General features: G+C 35.1%; 1 protein-coding gene across 1 annotated transcript in view; it reads right to left on the reverse strand.

Annotated features, from left to right (window-relative positions):
• GMPS (guanine monophosphate synthase) overlaps window positions 1–16033 on the reverse strand; it is a 68815-nt gene that overhangs the window by 16538 nt on the left and 36244 nt on the right. The window contains exons 6-12 of the mRNA XM_045903495.3: window positions 11958–12151; window positions 11537–11702; window positions 8285–8436; window positions 7631–7804; window positions 6022–6127; window positions 3437–3552; window positions 1046–1171 (exon numbers count right to left, since the gene is read on the reverse strand). Of these exons, the coding sequence (XP_045759451.1) occupies window positions 1046–1171; window positions 3437–3552; window positions 6022–6127; window positions 7631–7804; window positions 8285–8436; window positions 11537–11702; window positions 11958–12151 (1034 nt within the window). The remainder of the gene's footprint in view (window positions 1–1045; window positions 1172–3436; window positions 3553–6021; window positions 6128–7630; window positions 7805–8284; window positions 8437–11536; window positions 11703–11957; window positions 12152–16033) is intronic.

Below are 16033 nucleotides of genomic sequence, written 5' to 3' on the forward strand. Positions count from 1 at the left end.
CTTTAAAAAGGGGGGAAGAGGGAACAAGTTCAAAATAACTGGACCTGCGTTGGTGGTATAGTGGTGAGCATAGCTGCCTTCCAAAATAACTGGACCTATCATTTCCATGAACTAAAATACTTTGAAGACAACAATGAATTTTTATTGCCTCATTTACAGACAGAGCTACATGGATTCAGGAGAAGGAGGAATTTAAATTGATGACTCAACTTCATGTATTTAGGAAAAAAAGTATACTTACTAAGTTTCAGATGAATAATCTCTAAAACAGAGTTAATTTCTTCCCACACGTAAGGAAGGCCCAATAACTGGCATTCATACCATTTTGAGTTGAATTGCTGACACTTTTTCTAGTTTTCATTTAACTAAAAGCCCTAACAGAATAGAAACTTTCCTCTTCCCTACCCTCCCAAGCTTTTCCCCAGAAACTCACTTGAGGATCATATAAAGGAGAATTAATATAATCTATTTATAAATAACATTTTAAAAAGTGAAAACTATATTATCCTCACATGCTTTTACAAATAGAAAAACAGAAGAATAAATACAAAAATGTTAGTTGTACATGATTACAGCTAAGAAAGAACATGTTGAAGATGCAGAGAGCACTGGGTTTAAGGAATACACAAGCTGAGAGCCCAGACTTAAATAGTGTAACATGTTCATCTGGGGGCCTTGCACTGAACACTTCTAAAGTCACAGTACACTTTCACACCAAGAAGCACACATAAGGACAGGACTTCCTGGTACCTGCCCTTCAAGGCAGAAGCAAGCAAGTCAACCCTACAGCAAACCATTGTTTGAATATTTACTTTTGGTTGGAGAAGACAGATGTTCCCAAACTACAAAATCTCAGCCTGAATTTTCAGTTCCTATAACCTTATTCACTCCATGAACACTCTATAAAGTACCACCTTTTTACATTTCCAAATGTGGTGTATATACTTTCATATTTCATTTTCCTAAGTCGTTCCTATTTCAATATTAGTGGAAAGAATAAACTGCAAAAAGTTACGTTACAGATCAATGAATTCACACAACTCACCTGCACACCTACAGTTTTAATTGGCAACAGGAAGGCATTCAATGAATGCAAACTTGTAATTTGCATCAGCTTCTCCTGATCCTCTTCCGTTGTACAAGCTTTGACTCTTTGTAATAGTGTATGTGGCTGAGAAAACCAAACAGACATTTCTTAAGATTTCAAGAAATAAGGTATTCTTTTGGTATTTATTACTGTCTTATGCATCTACACTTACTGGTTTACAGCAATAGATCCTATTTGATATTTGACTTGTGTGTGCTATGTAGTACATCAGAATTTCACTCCTGAGGGCCAGGGCTATGAGAAGTATCCGGGTAAGAAACACAGATTATATTTGTATACTTCGGGGATTTAATCCTGTCAGCAGCAAGGGACATATGTCGCATGAGTTAAACCTTTTCCTTATAATAAAACCTCTTACCATAAAGTCACTTTTGTCTAAAATTAATATGTCTCCACCAACTTCCCTTTTTTGGTGTATTTGTCTGGTATATGCTCTTCCATTCTTTTACTTTCACTCTTTCTATCCTTAGGTAAACAGGCTGTAATTAGATTTTACTTCTCAATCCAGTTTGACAATCTATGTCATAACTGGAGATGTTAGTCCTTTTAATTAATTGTGGGTTAATAATATGGTTGGATTTCATGCTACCATTTTATTCAGTAGCCTCTATTTGTCCCAGTTTTTAGGTTTCTTTGTCTTTTCTTACATTTTTCTAAACTATTTGTCCCAGCTCATTTATTTCCCTTCTACTGGTTTTGAAGTTAAACCCTATATTTTTCTTCTTTTAGTAGTTCCCCCTAAGTGTTAACATGGATACTTAACAGAAGAGAATCAATCTCTCTGTCCCCCTAGCAAACAATACAAGTATCTTTGAATGCTTTAACTGCAATCAATTTCCTGTGGCTTATATGCTATTTTAGCTGTATATTGTTATAATATTTTTAAACAAACAAAAATTTGAGATTATTTTTATTATACAGCCCATGTTTGTTTCAGGCTGAGAACCACTGCCTTTAGTTCCTTAAGTAATGGACTATTGGTAATAAATTCTGTTTATCTAAAAATGTCTTCATTTGCCCTAGTTCTTAGAAGACAGTTCATCTGTTCACTATTCACAATTATTTTCTCATGGCACTCTGAAATCTTCTTGTTTTTCCTGTGCTTTCAGTATAATAGTCTTTCCTTCAAAGGATAAACCATCTTTCTTCTGTAGCTGTTTTGTCTCTGGCAGTCTGCAGTTTTGATAGGTATGCCTACTAGGTGTCAATTTGTTTTTTCATCATCCTAAATGAGATGTGTTACATTTCCTGAATCTGAGCTATGGTGTCTTCACCAGTGTGGACGAATTCAAATACTTTTGTCTTTTATCTCCCCCTGGACATATGTTAAAATTGACCTTTTCATTCTATTTTAACCTCTTCTCTATATTTTCTCTTTGATGCTTTGTTCCGATTTCTGGAAAATTTCTTAACATCTGTTTTTGAGTTCATTACTTCTTTCTTTAGCTGTTTTTAATTTCAGTTATTTTCATTACTAGAACTTAATTTTTTTCAAAGCTGCCCAAGTCATTTTGATAGTCTTTTACCATATACCTTATTCTCATTATCAACTGCTTCTTTTAATTCTACGTACTTTACACTAACTACAGTATCTGAAGTGTTTGAGGGTCTTGTGCCAGTTTTTTCCACTAGCTCTCATTCATGTTACCTTACTTCTATATATATTTTTCAATATTTTAAGTTCATATATATTTATTGGAACTGTATATGTGGAGATCTTTTAAGGCCTTAAGACAATCCCAGAAAGAGTTTACATTGCTAAGCCTGACACCTGGAAGCACTACCAACCAAGGTCCGCTTTAAATTCTTAGCTTGAAGTTTTTCAGACCACAAAGATTATAAATTTAGGCACCAACTCTACAGAAGGACTGGGAGACTTTTACATTCATCCTTAGTTTGGAGTAAAAATGTTTTCCCTTATTTTCTTGCAATACATATAAAATATATTTTTTAAAGATTTTAAGTAATTTCCACACCCAACATGGGGCTCAAACTCATGACCCCAAGATCAAGAGTCACAAGCTCTACCAACTGAGCCAGCCAGGCACCCCTAAAATATTTTTAAACACCCCTTCATATCTAGAATTTTTAGGGATTCAAGGTATCTTATCTGTTGTAAGGCTAAAAAGGTAAGTCTACAAGTCTCTGTAGAATATTTTCTGTATAGTCATTTAACATGTTAAATTACCCTAAATTTTAAGAAAATGAAATTCTAATAAATTCATTGTAGATACTAGAGTACTACAAGAATCCATTCAATTCCTTATACTGATGAGCTATGTCTATTTAAAGCTCCTGTTAATATACAAATTCAATGCAAATTATTACCTTCTTAACACTTGCAGAAAAATCAGCTACTATTTTCAAAATATTGTTGGTTTCAGGAAAGTCCTTACAAATGTAAGGTTCTTCAGCACATATTACTCTGATTGCCAGGCCAGGACCTAAAGAGAACCATAACAATGGTATTTAATATAAATTTTATATTTAAATATAAAAATACAAGTTTCCAAATATAAAATCCTTCCAAAAATTAAAATCCATTGGTCATTTTAAGGTTTTTCCAGTTTTACTGAGATATAACTGACACATAACCATTGTAAGCTTATTTTTTTTTTAAGATTTATCTATTTGAGACACGGGGAGGGACAGAGGGAGAAAACCCCAGGCAGACTCCCTGTCAAGAACAGAGACCAACTGGGGGGGCTGATCCCACGATCCCAAGACCATGACCCAAGCCGAAACCAAGAGTGGGAGACCCAACCAACTGAGCCCCTCCACTTCAAGTTTTTTTAAGTCTTTTATTTCAAATGTAACTATTAGTTTCCCATCCAACTCACCATTTTTTAGAATGCTTTAGTTCTCTTTACATCAATGATTTCTATCTCCTATTTTTGGTAGCCCATGTATTAAGTGTCACAAAATTCTCCAATAAATATTAATTCACAATATATGCACCCATCTTTTTTAAACTTATTAAAGGAATTTTTAAATATATAGAAAAGTAAAGAGGACAGTGTAATGAACCACCTTATTATTCATCACCCATGTTCAACTACCAATCTAATTTAGGAAGAAGAATATGCTGTTTAAAAAAAAAAAGTACAACAGTGTTTAATTCCAAAAATGCAAACTGGTATTTCTATTTTACCAAATACTTAAAAGGATGAAAACATAAGGTATGCGTGGATCTAAAAAAAAATGGATTCTGCTTCTTTACTATAACAGAAAAGGTATCCTGTGAGATACTTGGTTATAGACAAAACCTTAGCCATGTTCCATTAATTCCTCAGTTTCATTCTTCATCTGTAGAATAAACAGCTTATTTAAAGTAAGTAGTATGCCTTATTTTTTTAAAAGCACCAAAATATTTTTTACCAAAGAAATCTTACACAATGAAAAATATCCAATATATAAATAGACTTTTAAAAGTCAAGTGACTCTAGTGCAATGATGACCAAGGACACAGGACCACTTGGCTCCCTCCATTACATTCAAACACAATCCTTTGCCAATACACAGGTTAGAGACTGAACATCTTGAATTCCCAGATTTGAAGTTTATTAATACAAATAGCGCTAATCACCACGAGTTATACCTTTGTGAGATTGCGTATAAGACCAATATGATATTTAAGAATACAAGTTCTGAGGTGAGACAGTCAGGGCTAGAATCCCAGCTCCAAACCTAATCTGCATTAACTTTTGGCAAATTAGGCTCTGTTCCCAAAATTTCCTCATCTATAAAGCAGAATAATGGTAGTTTTATTGTGAGGATCAAATAAGACAGTTGTAAAATATTTAGCAGAATGCCTAGCACACACTAGTATTTAAGAATTGTTAACTTGGGCGCCTGGGTGGCTCAGTTGGTTAAGCAACTGCCTTCGGCTCAGGTCATGATCCTGGAGTCCCGGGATCGAGTCCCGCATCGGGCTCCCTCTGACCCTCTTCCCTCTCATGCTCTCTGTCTCTCATGCTCTCTCTCTCAAATAAATAAATAAAATCTTTAAAAGAATTGTTAACTTTTACTATGCTTAATTAGACCATTCTCTCGACTCATCACCTAATGACTACTATAAAGAACCAGAAACTGAGGTACAAGACTTACCCAAGCTCAAGAACTTCTAACAAAAACAGTTTAAGACTCTCAGTCCTAACTTTAAATAAATACCACCTTCAGTTAGTTATTTTTCTATATGACAGGAGCAAATGACTATTTAAACTGAGTATGTTTTATTTGTTCATGAATTCGTTACATACAGCCCTATGCAAAGAAGTAATTCATTCAGATAAGTAGTCAACCATAGGATTAGGATTGCAGAGAACCACGTTTTAACCTTGTCTTCCATGGAAGGCATCATGGTATAGTAGAAAGAACATATAAATTGCAGCTCTAACACTAAGAATTGTATGGCAATGTGGGGTACGTGGGTGGCTCAGTTTAAGCATCTGACTGATTTCGGCTCAGGGTTGTCAAATCAAGCCCCATGTTGGGCTCTGCACTGGGTGTGGAGCCTGCTTAAGATTCTCTCTCCCTATCCCTCTGCCCTTCCCCCTGCTGGCATTCATGCTCACTCTAAAATAAATAAATAAAATCTTAAAAAAAAAAAAAAAAGAATTGTGTGGCAATGTTATTAAAATACCTCTATACCTTGTTTTTCTCATCTGATGGCAACATTATAGGCCAGACTCACTGGGGTGGTGTAATATTTAAATATAAATACAATGGAAAATAATTATGTAAGAAAACGAAGTATATACAATAGATATTAAGAAGAATTTTGTTCCCTACCCACACTTTCCTTTCTCTAAAGTTACATATTCCGAGATAAAAAGTTATTTCAAAACTGTCTGAATTGATTTTTCTTCAACATGAAAGTCTAATGACAAATTGAGCAATTCCTTTTTTTTTACCTGGAAATGGATGCCTGGAAACTAACTCTTCTGGAAGTCCAAGTTCTCTCCCTAAAATTCTTACTTCATCCTTATGAAAATCTTTCAGAGGTTCTATTACTTTTCCCTACAGAGGGAAAAAGCCAATTAATACAAATTAGTAATGAAAATGACATGGAAAATAAAGAATAACATATCATTGGCCTTTCCTGTTGATTTTTTAATCTAAGGTGAAAGACATTTCTTAAAATTTCGTATCTTAAACTATCTTCTCCCATGTGTCGTAAGGAATTAGATGAATATTTTACTGATCTTCATACTTCTCTTTGAAACACATTTTAAACATAAACCTTTCAAATATAAATAAATCAGAGCAGTCCTACCCACCATCTCTGATCTAGTTCTCATTAGAATACAAGGCAATTAGAAAACATCATACTAGTGTTTCAAAATTAAAGCTCTCCAAATGATACCATGAAGTGAAAAGACAACCTACTCCTATTTGATAAAGGACCTACAGACAACTACTCCTATTTGATAAAGGACCTACAGAGTGTATAAAGAACACTTACAATTCAGTAATAAAAAAATAAATAAACCAATTAAAAATGTGCAAAAAATCTGAACAGATATTTCTAAGAAGATATACAAATGGCCAATAAGCACATGAAAAGATGCTCAACATCATTAGTTTTATTAAGAAAATGCAAATCAAAAGCACAATGAGATACCACTTCACATCCACTAAGATGCCTAAAATAAAGACAGGTAGTAGCCATCTTAATGAGTGTGAATTACAAAAAAAAAAAAAAGAGAGAGAGAAAATAACAATTGTTGGCAAGGTGTGGAACATTGTTGGTGGATTATAATATGATATAACTGCTTTGGAAACATTAAGAAGTCCCTTTTAAAAATTAAAAATAGAACTACCATGGGGTGCTGGCTGACTCAGTCAGTAGAGCATACAACTCTTAATCCTGGTGTTTTAAATTCAAGCTCCATGCTGAGTGTAGAGATTACTTAAAATCTTACAAAAACAAACAAACAAAAACTACCATATGATCCAGCAATACTGCTGCTTGTATATAACAAAAAAAACCAAAAACCAAAAAACAAAAAACCTGAAAGCAGGGTCTCCAAGAGATATCTGCCAACTCATGTTCATAGCAGCACAATTCACAATAGCCAAAAAGTAGAAGCAACCCAAATGTCCATTAACAGATAAATGGATAAACAAAATGTGTATATACATACAATAAATTATTATTTAGCCTTAAGAAGGAAAGGAAATCCTCTCACATGTTACAACATGGATGAACCTTGAGGACCTATGCTAAATGAAATAAGCCAGTCACAAAAAGACAAATGATTTCACTTTTATAGGGTATCTAAAGTAGTCAAATTCATGGAGACAGAAAGTAGAATGGTGGTTACCAGGGGTTGGGAAGAAGAAGAGAGTAGCTGTTGTTCAAGGGATATAAAGTTCCAGTTTTACAAGATTAATAAGTTATGGAGATCTGTGTCACAACAATGCAAATATACTTAATATTACTGAACTATCCATTTAAAAATGGTTCAGGGAGAGGGGGAGGGAGAAAGGCTTTATGGCAAAGTTCTCATAAGCTTTTACCTCTTCTCTCAACTTTCTGATAAGCTCTGTGTCATTGTGATGAGTTTTGATGAGTTCAGCTTTGCCACTTGCAACAAGGGATGCACTTTCAATTAAATCAGGCCGTAAAGTACCTTGGGCAAGGAAAACCTCCTCCGGTTTCAGGTTCATTTCTCCAATTACTTCATTGGCAATCTATAACCAAGAGGAGTAAAACAGCCTTTTAAAGAGATCAATCTTTAAAAAAAGATAGCAGTCTTTTTTATTTATACTTTCGACAAGATTTCTCAGAATCCTTTTGCAATACTGACCAAGAGATAAAATCCACACCAACTCCCAAAGTAAACTCTTTTAAGAACATGTGCTTTAGAAAGATTCATAAAGATAAGCAAACATTCAAGAGCCTGAAAACTAGCCATTGAAATACTCAAAGAACTAAAAAGTCTAATATCAACTGAAACACCTATTCTTAAAATAGTTAAAATAAAAGCCTGGCAACGTAAGTATATGTATTTTTTAAAAACAAGTCAGTATAATAGTAACATACACTAAAATTCTTAATCAAAAAAAAAAAATCAAAATTAGCAAATTTGATTATTTCATATAAGGACAAGGAAAAACAAATACTAAAATTCACATCAAAAATAGTACACATTGTGGATATTAAAAAGGTACCTTAACAAAAGTATCACCAATAATTTTTCTTTTCTCTTCAGGACTTGTTGTCATATTTAATGTTTTGCTAATTCTTTTTCGTGGAGTTCTATCTTCATCTGATATTGGTAGAGTTGTTGTTCCGTTGTAGAAAGAATGAGCAGCATTTATCACTGAGAAAGAGAAGAGAAGCACATTTTAAAACTAACAGAAGATTTTAAAAAACGTAAATAATGGGTCAAACTACAGAAAGAAAACCTAGATCGATCTTTTACCTTTTATCTTTTATCTTTTACCTTGGCTACATATTACAGAACTACCAATAAACCACGATTAATAGAGTCCAGACACAGGAACTTACTAAATTTTGTTTTTTTGAGAATCCTGTGGCATTTAGTAATCTAAGGCCATAATATCATACATTATGCTGGTTGCTTTCCTGTATTCAGTGCCCCACCAGAACAACAAGCAAAAGCCAAAGGAAGAAGCATAGCCCCAAGGGAACTAACTAAAAGTAGTGGTTCATATACAGGGATCAAAATCCTCCAAACTGCACACTGAATTAAACAGTCTCTTGAAAAACTGATGTTTATCAGCATACATTTAGCAATCACTGGCTATCCTTTTATTTTTAAAGAGCAAGGTACTTAAAAACTTACTAAGATCTCTATTTGGTAGTAAGGCTGAACAACTGGTGAACCTCACTGAAATACAGCTGGCTATTTCACTGCGGGACACCAGTGAATTTGTAGCTCTTTCTCTTAAACTGGTCAATTGCCCCAGAAAAGACACCTCCAATCTCCTGCCTATCAGCACTCTGATAACGAAACACCAGAAGGCAGGGAGAGAGTCACCATTCAGTATACAGATTTTTGCTTCACCCTACTGTTTCTAATGTAGAATCTTATTTCCACCCTCAACTATGCCTGGTATTGATATGCCCAAATCCAAAGTTTCTTTTATGTAGCCTCTCTAGAGAATAAGTCCACAGTCTTCCCATAGGGAGGGATAGCAGCAATTTATTCCTGTGTTAAGGAAAAGAATCGCCTTCTCAGATTTTCAACCAAACTGTTTTAGGCTCACCCAGAGAACCACACCCCACAGGGAAGCCAATGTTTCCAAATCTTGAGCCTCCCCACAAGTCCTGCTTTTGTTAGTTTCCTCCCCTTAGCAACATTTTACTAGATATGTCTCCTCAGACAAGGGAAAGGAAAGCAAAAATAAACTACTGGGACTACATCAAAATAAAAAGCTTTTGCACAACAAAGGAACCCATCAACAAAATGAAAAGGCAACCAACTGAATGGGAGAAGATACTGCAAAGGACATATCTGATAAGAGATTAATATCCAAAATATATAAAGAACTTCTACAACTCAACAGCAAATACACAAATAACCCAATCAAAAAATGGACAGAGGACCTGAAGAGACATTTCTCCAAAGAAGATATACAAAAGGCCAACAGGTACATAGAAAGATGCTCAATATCACTACTTATTAGGGAAATGCAAATTAAAACCACAGTGAGGTATCACCTCATATCTGTTAGAATGGCCATCACCAAAAAGACAAGAGATAATAAATGCTGGCGAGGATGTGGAGAAAAGGGAATCCATGTGCAATGTTGGTAGGATTGTAAATTGGTACACCCACTATAGAAGAGTTTTGAGGGGCTCCTGGGGGGAGACTCAGTCAGTTAAGTGTCCAACTTGATTTCAGCTCAGGTCATGATCTCAGTGTGGTGAGATTAAGAGTCCCACACTGGCCTCCATGCTCAGCGTGGAGTTTGCTTGAGATTCTCTCTCCCTCTGTCCCCCGGCCCCGCTCACACTCCCTCTCTCTAAAATAAATAAAATCTTTAAAAAAAACAAGTTTTTGGAGGATCCTCAAAAAATTAAAAATAAAACTACCATGTGATCCAGCAATTCCACTTCTGGAGAGATACCCGAAGGAAATGAAAACACACAAAAAGATATCTGCACTCCCGTATTCATAGTAGCATTATTTGCAATAGTTAAGGTATGGAAACAACCTAAGTGTCCATCAATGTATGAATAAAGATGTAGTATACACACACACACACACACACACACACACAGGAAAATTATTCATCCATAAAAAATAAGGAAACCTACCATTTGTGACAACATGCATGGACCTTAAAGGCATTATGTCAAGTGAAATAAGTCAGAGAAAGACAAATACTGTATGATCTCACTTATATGTAGAATCTAAAAAATCAAACTCACAGAAAAAGAGATCAGACTTCTTATCAGAGGTGGAGGGTGAGGAGAAGGGGAATTGGAAGAAGATGGATAAAAGGTACAAACTTCCAGTTACAATATAAATAAGTACTAAGGCTATACTGTACAACATGACAATTATAGCTAATACTGCTGGCTGATACATAGAAAAGTTAAGAGTGAATCCTAAGAGTTCACATCATAAAAATATTTTTCCTTTTTATTGTTCCCATATGAGAAGATTGATGTTAGCGGAGACTACTGTGATAATCCTTTCAAAATATATGCAAAATCTAATCATCATGCTGTAGCCTTAAACTCATACAGTGATGTAAGTCAATTATTTCTCATTAAACTAGAAAAAAAAAGTGACTATGGACTCTCCACTTCTCTTCTCTGTATAAGCCTTTCAGTTTGTAAAATAATCTGTACATCCATATTTGTTGTAGGAAGACTTGGAAATTCTCATACATAAATAATATTATGGATGGGAAAAGATAACTCAAAAAGAGTGAACAAGTAGAAGAGAATAGAATGACAGATGGAATTTCACTGATTTTTTTTATTGATTTGATTTTTTGGAATTTCTATTGATTTCAGTTTTAAAATTTATCCTAGGACCCCTCTTGAACCAGATAATTATAATGTAAAAGTAAAAAACATAATTATAAGTTATTGGGAAACCTGTACTTGTTTGTTTTTTGTTTTTTTTTAAGATTTGAGAGAGTGTGTGTGCCTGTGTGAGCACATAAGAGCAGGGGGTGGGGTCGGGGAATGGGGGCAGAGAGGGAGAGACTCTCAAGCAGGCTCCCCACTCAGTACGGAACAAGAGGCAGGGCTCATTCCCACACCCTTGAGATCATGACCTGAGCCAAAATCAAGAGTCAGACACTCAACTGACTGGGGCACCCAGGCACCTCTAGAAACCTATACTTGGTTAAGACAATGAGCTCACTCAAACCATAACGCTAGATCTGATTTGTTAAATAAGTCCTCACATATAGACTTTTCTGGGGGCTCATCAATACCTTTGACCTGAATTCCAAGCTTTTTGAGGGCTTCTTCTACAGACTGGCTTTCTCGTTTTCTCATAAAGCCATTATCAATGTGCACAGCAATGACTTGATCTTGGTTCAAAGCACGATTCAGCAAAGCTGTACAAACCGTTGAGTCTACTCCACCACTGAGTAAAACCTACAAGGTGAAATTAAAAATCAAGTTGAGTACAATAAACAACAAAAAAATAAAAACTATCAGCTTAAATCATTACCTTTAAAAACACTGATTTTATCAAAGTAGATATGGTAATTGAAAAAGCACTCTGAAACAGTACAACTCACAAAACATCCGATCACCCAGTCAATATTTAAGGGCTATGGTGCTGAAGCCAGCTCTGAGTTCTAGCATTATTGACATAAATTTGTACACTTTCAGATGTAAATTCCTTACCAAAACTTTTGATGTGCCTACTCTTTCTTTGATCTCTCGAATGCACTCAAGTTCTCTGTTCTGCACAGTGAAGGTCCCACTGCACCCAGCTATATCATAGAGGAAATTCTTCAGGATTACTTTCCCATTTTCTGTAAGGCCAACTTCAGGGTGGAACTGTGCTCCGTACAATTTTTTAGATTCATTTGCTATACCTTTAATAGAGAAAATAATCACAAATTAAAAATGTTTTCATGTGGAAGACTCAACTAAGTACCCATAGTAATTCCTCACAATTTCTTCCTCTATAAATACAAAAACTGATACAACTTAGTGCATTTTTAGCTACAGGGGGAAAAAAAATAAATAAATAAAAACTACGTTGCTACAATTTTTCTTTAAAAGTCCTTAGGTAGCAATTAGTGCACTATATAGGACAGTGAAATAAGTCCTACACAGATTACTTCATAGTACTTTCCTTCTCCACCCAGATTACTTTGTCTATTTAATACAATGATAACTCAATTTTGGCTCTCAGTTCCACATGGCTTTCATATGCAATATACTGCTATCAATTTTATGTATTAGAAAAACCTCATGTATTAGGCCTGTCAGAATATTCTATGTATTCCTTTCTTAGATACTATTAACCACAAATGTAACTTCATGGATTTGAGTAATGTGTTTCTGACAAATTATGAATTATTTACTAAGCAAAAGATGATAGGCTACATGTTTTACCTGTGTATGCATTACCCCTGTTTACGGCTCTGAGATATCAAGAAACTTATAGCTGTTTAAGTAGTTAAATCAGGCTGAGCAGGCTCCCAAATTCATACTCATTCTATTATACCACGAAACCTCACATTTTCTTTACTTGGTTCTAGGACACCACTCTCTCTTGGTTCATTTATTTCACTGTCTGCTCCTTCTTAATCTTTGTTGTTTCCTCCTCATCTTATCCATCTCTACACATGAAAGTTGCCCAGTACACAGCCCTTAAATCTCTCCTCTATACATTGAGTGATCTACAACTCTCATAACTTTACATTTTACCCATATGATGGTAAACCCCCAAATTTATACCTCCAGCTCAATTTTCTACTCTACAGTCTAGACTCCTATATACAACTGCATATTCATTCCATTTTTTCTATGTTTAATAAGGCATCTTGAATTTAATCTACAAACTTGAATGACTGCATTCTTTCCTTTCAAGTAAACAGAAACTTCAACTTTCTGGATGGTTGGATCAAAAAACATGGAAGTTAAAACTCAATTATACCCTTTTTTCCCCACTCCAAATGCAATCCAACAGGAACTCCTTAGTCTTTCCATTCAAAACATATCAGAATCCAATCTCATTTAAGAAGATTAAAATCCTATCAAACATCTTTTCCAACCACAATGGTAAGAAACCAGAAATTACAAGAACAAAACTAGAAAATTCACAAATACATGGAGATTAAAAAACATGCTCCTGACAAAGGAATGGGTCAAAGGATAAATCAAAAGAGGAAAAAAAAAAAAAAAACCCAAGACAAATAAAAATGGAAACATAACACCCAAACTTATGGAATGTAGCAAAAATAATTCTAAGAGGGAAGTTTATGGCAATTAATAACTACATCAAGAAAAAAAGATCTCAAATAAACCTAGATTCCACCAAAAAAACCTGTTACAACAAATAAACAGTTTCAGTAAGGCTGTGGAATAGAAAATCAACATACCAAAGTCAGTTGTGTTTCTATAAGTTAAACTAACAGAGAAATTAAGAAAACGTTCCCATTTACAATAGCATTAAAAAGAATGAAATATTTAGGAACAAGCTTAACCAAGGAGGTGAAAGATCTGTATACTTAAAACTCTAAGACAATGATGAAAGAAATTGAAGGCACAAATAAATGAAGAAATATCCTATGTTCATAGATTAGAAGAATATTGTTAAAATGCCCATTCTACCCAAAGCTATATACAGATTCAATTCAATCTCTATCAAAATTCCAATGACTTTTTCATAGAAATAGAAAAAAAGGAATCCTAAAATGTGCATCAAACCACAAAAGACCTCAAAGAGCCAAAGCAATCTTGAGGAAAAAAAAGCAAGAGGCATCACATGTCCTGATTTCAAACTACATTACAAAATGACAGTAATCAAAACAGTACTGTACTGGCATAAATACAGACACACAAACCAAGGAAACATACATACACATATATACACACACACATAATATATACACACTAAATGGAGTATTATTCAGCTTTTAAAGAGAAGGAAATCCTGTCATTTGCAACAACACAGATGAACCTGGAGGGCATTAGGCTAAGTGAATTAAGCCAAAGACAAATACTGAATGGTATTGCTTATATGTAGAATCATAAAAAAAAATAAAAAGTTGGACTCAGAAATAGAGAATGGAAAAGTGATCACCAGGGCCTGGCTGGGGGAAATAGGGAGAGGTGGTAAAAGGGTACAAACTTTCAGTTATAAGATGAATAAAGTCTGAGGACCTAATTAATAATATGGTGACTTATTATGGATAACACTGTATTGTGTAATCTAAATTTGCTAAGAAAACAGAACTTAAGTGTTCTCACACACACAAAAAAAGGCAAATATGTGAGGTGATGGATGTGTCAATTAACTCCATGGGGGAATCTTTTCATTACGTGTACCTATATTAAATCAGCACATTGTATACTTTATAAATACTTTACAATGTTGTCAATTAATCTTAGTAAAGCTAAAAAATTAAATTAAAAAAAGGTTGAGAGAAGAAAAAAAAACTACCAACCTAGAATTCTGTACCCTGAGAAATTATCCTTCAAAAGTGAAGAAAAATACTTTCTCAGACAAGCAAATATTGAAGCTGTTTGTTGCCGGCACATGGGCCTTGCAAGAACGGATAAAAGAATTTCTTTAGAGAAAAGGAAAATGATAAAGGTCAGAAACTTTAGTCTACATAAAGAAAAGAACATCATTCACAGTTCCTGGCTCACAGATCCCAAAACCTTTGGAATTTCTTAAGAGATTAGAGCTTAAAGGTATCTCTCATATTCATAAGGTGACTTTTGGAAAGCACCTAAGGATGGGGGCTGGTTACCAGGGGGAGACAACCATGTGATTAGAGACTTGGAACTTTCAGTCCCAACCTCCTAGACTCCGAGGAGGGGAGAGGGGCTGGAAGATGAATCAATTACCAGGGAGCAATGATTTAATCAACCATGCCTATGTCACGAAGCCTCCATAAAAACCCAAAAGGATGACGTTTGGAGAACTTCCAGGTTAATGAACATGTGCAGTTTGGGGAGAATGGTGCACCTGGAGAGAACATGGAAGCTCCGTGTCTTTCCCCATTCTCTGCCCTATAAATCTCTTCCATCTGGCTCTTCCTGAGTTATATCCTTTTATAATAAACCAGGGATCTAGTGGTAAAATGTTTCTCTGAATTCTGTAAGCCACTCTAGAAAACTAATTGAAACGAGGAAGAGGTCATGAGAACCTCTGATTTCCAGCCAGTCAGTAAGAATACAGGTAACCTGGACCTGTGACTGGTGTCTGAAACCCAAGGAGGGGGTCACTAGAACCTCCAATCTATGGTTGTTCAGTCAGAGGCACAGGTGATAACCTCGGCTTGTAACTGGTGTCTGAAGTGTATGTGGGTAGGGAAGGGGGGTGGTCTTGTGGGATGCAGCCCTCAACCCGTGCAATCTGGTGCTATCTCCAGGTACACGGGGTCAGAATTGAGATGAACTGAGGTGACCGCTCAAATACTATACTGGTGTATAAGAATTGTTTGTTGGTGTAGGAAAAACTCCCCAACTCTCCCCACACACTGGAAATTGCTCTCAGAACACCAAAAGACAGCAAAAACAGTGCTTAGAAGGAAATTTTCAGCACTGAATACATACATTAGGAAAAAGGAGATTTAAATTCCATCGCCTAAACTTCCACCTTAAGAAATGAGAAAAGAGGGGCAAATTATATCCAAAGTAAGCAAAAGAAATAATAAAAATTAAACAAATCAATGAAACTGAAAACAGGAAATCAACAGCAACCACCACCACCACCACCAACAACAACAAAACTAAAA

The sequence above is a fragment of the Mirounga angustirostris genome, unplaced genomic scaffold, assembly GCF_029215605.1.
Source record: "Mirounga angustirostris isolate CCGP_5_RB_7025 unplaced genomic scaffold, mMirAng1.0.hap1 SCAF_1, whole genome shotgun sequence".
NCBI lineage: Eukaryota > Metazoa > Chordata > Mammalia > Carnivora > Phocidae > Mirounga > Mirounga angustirostris.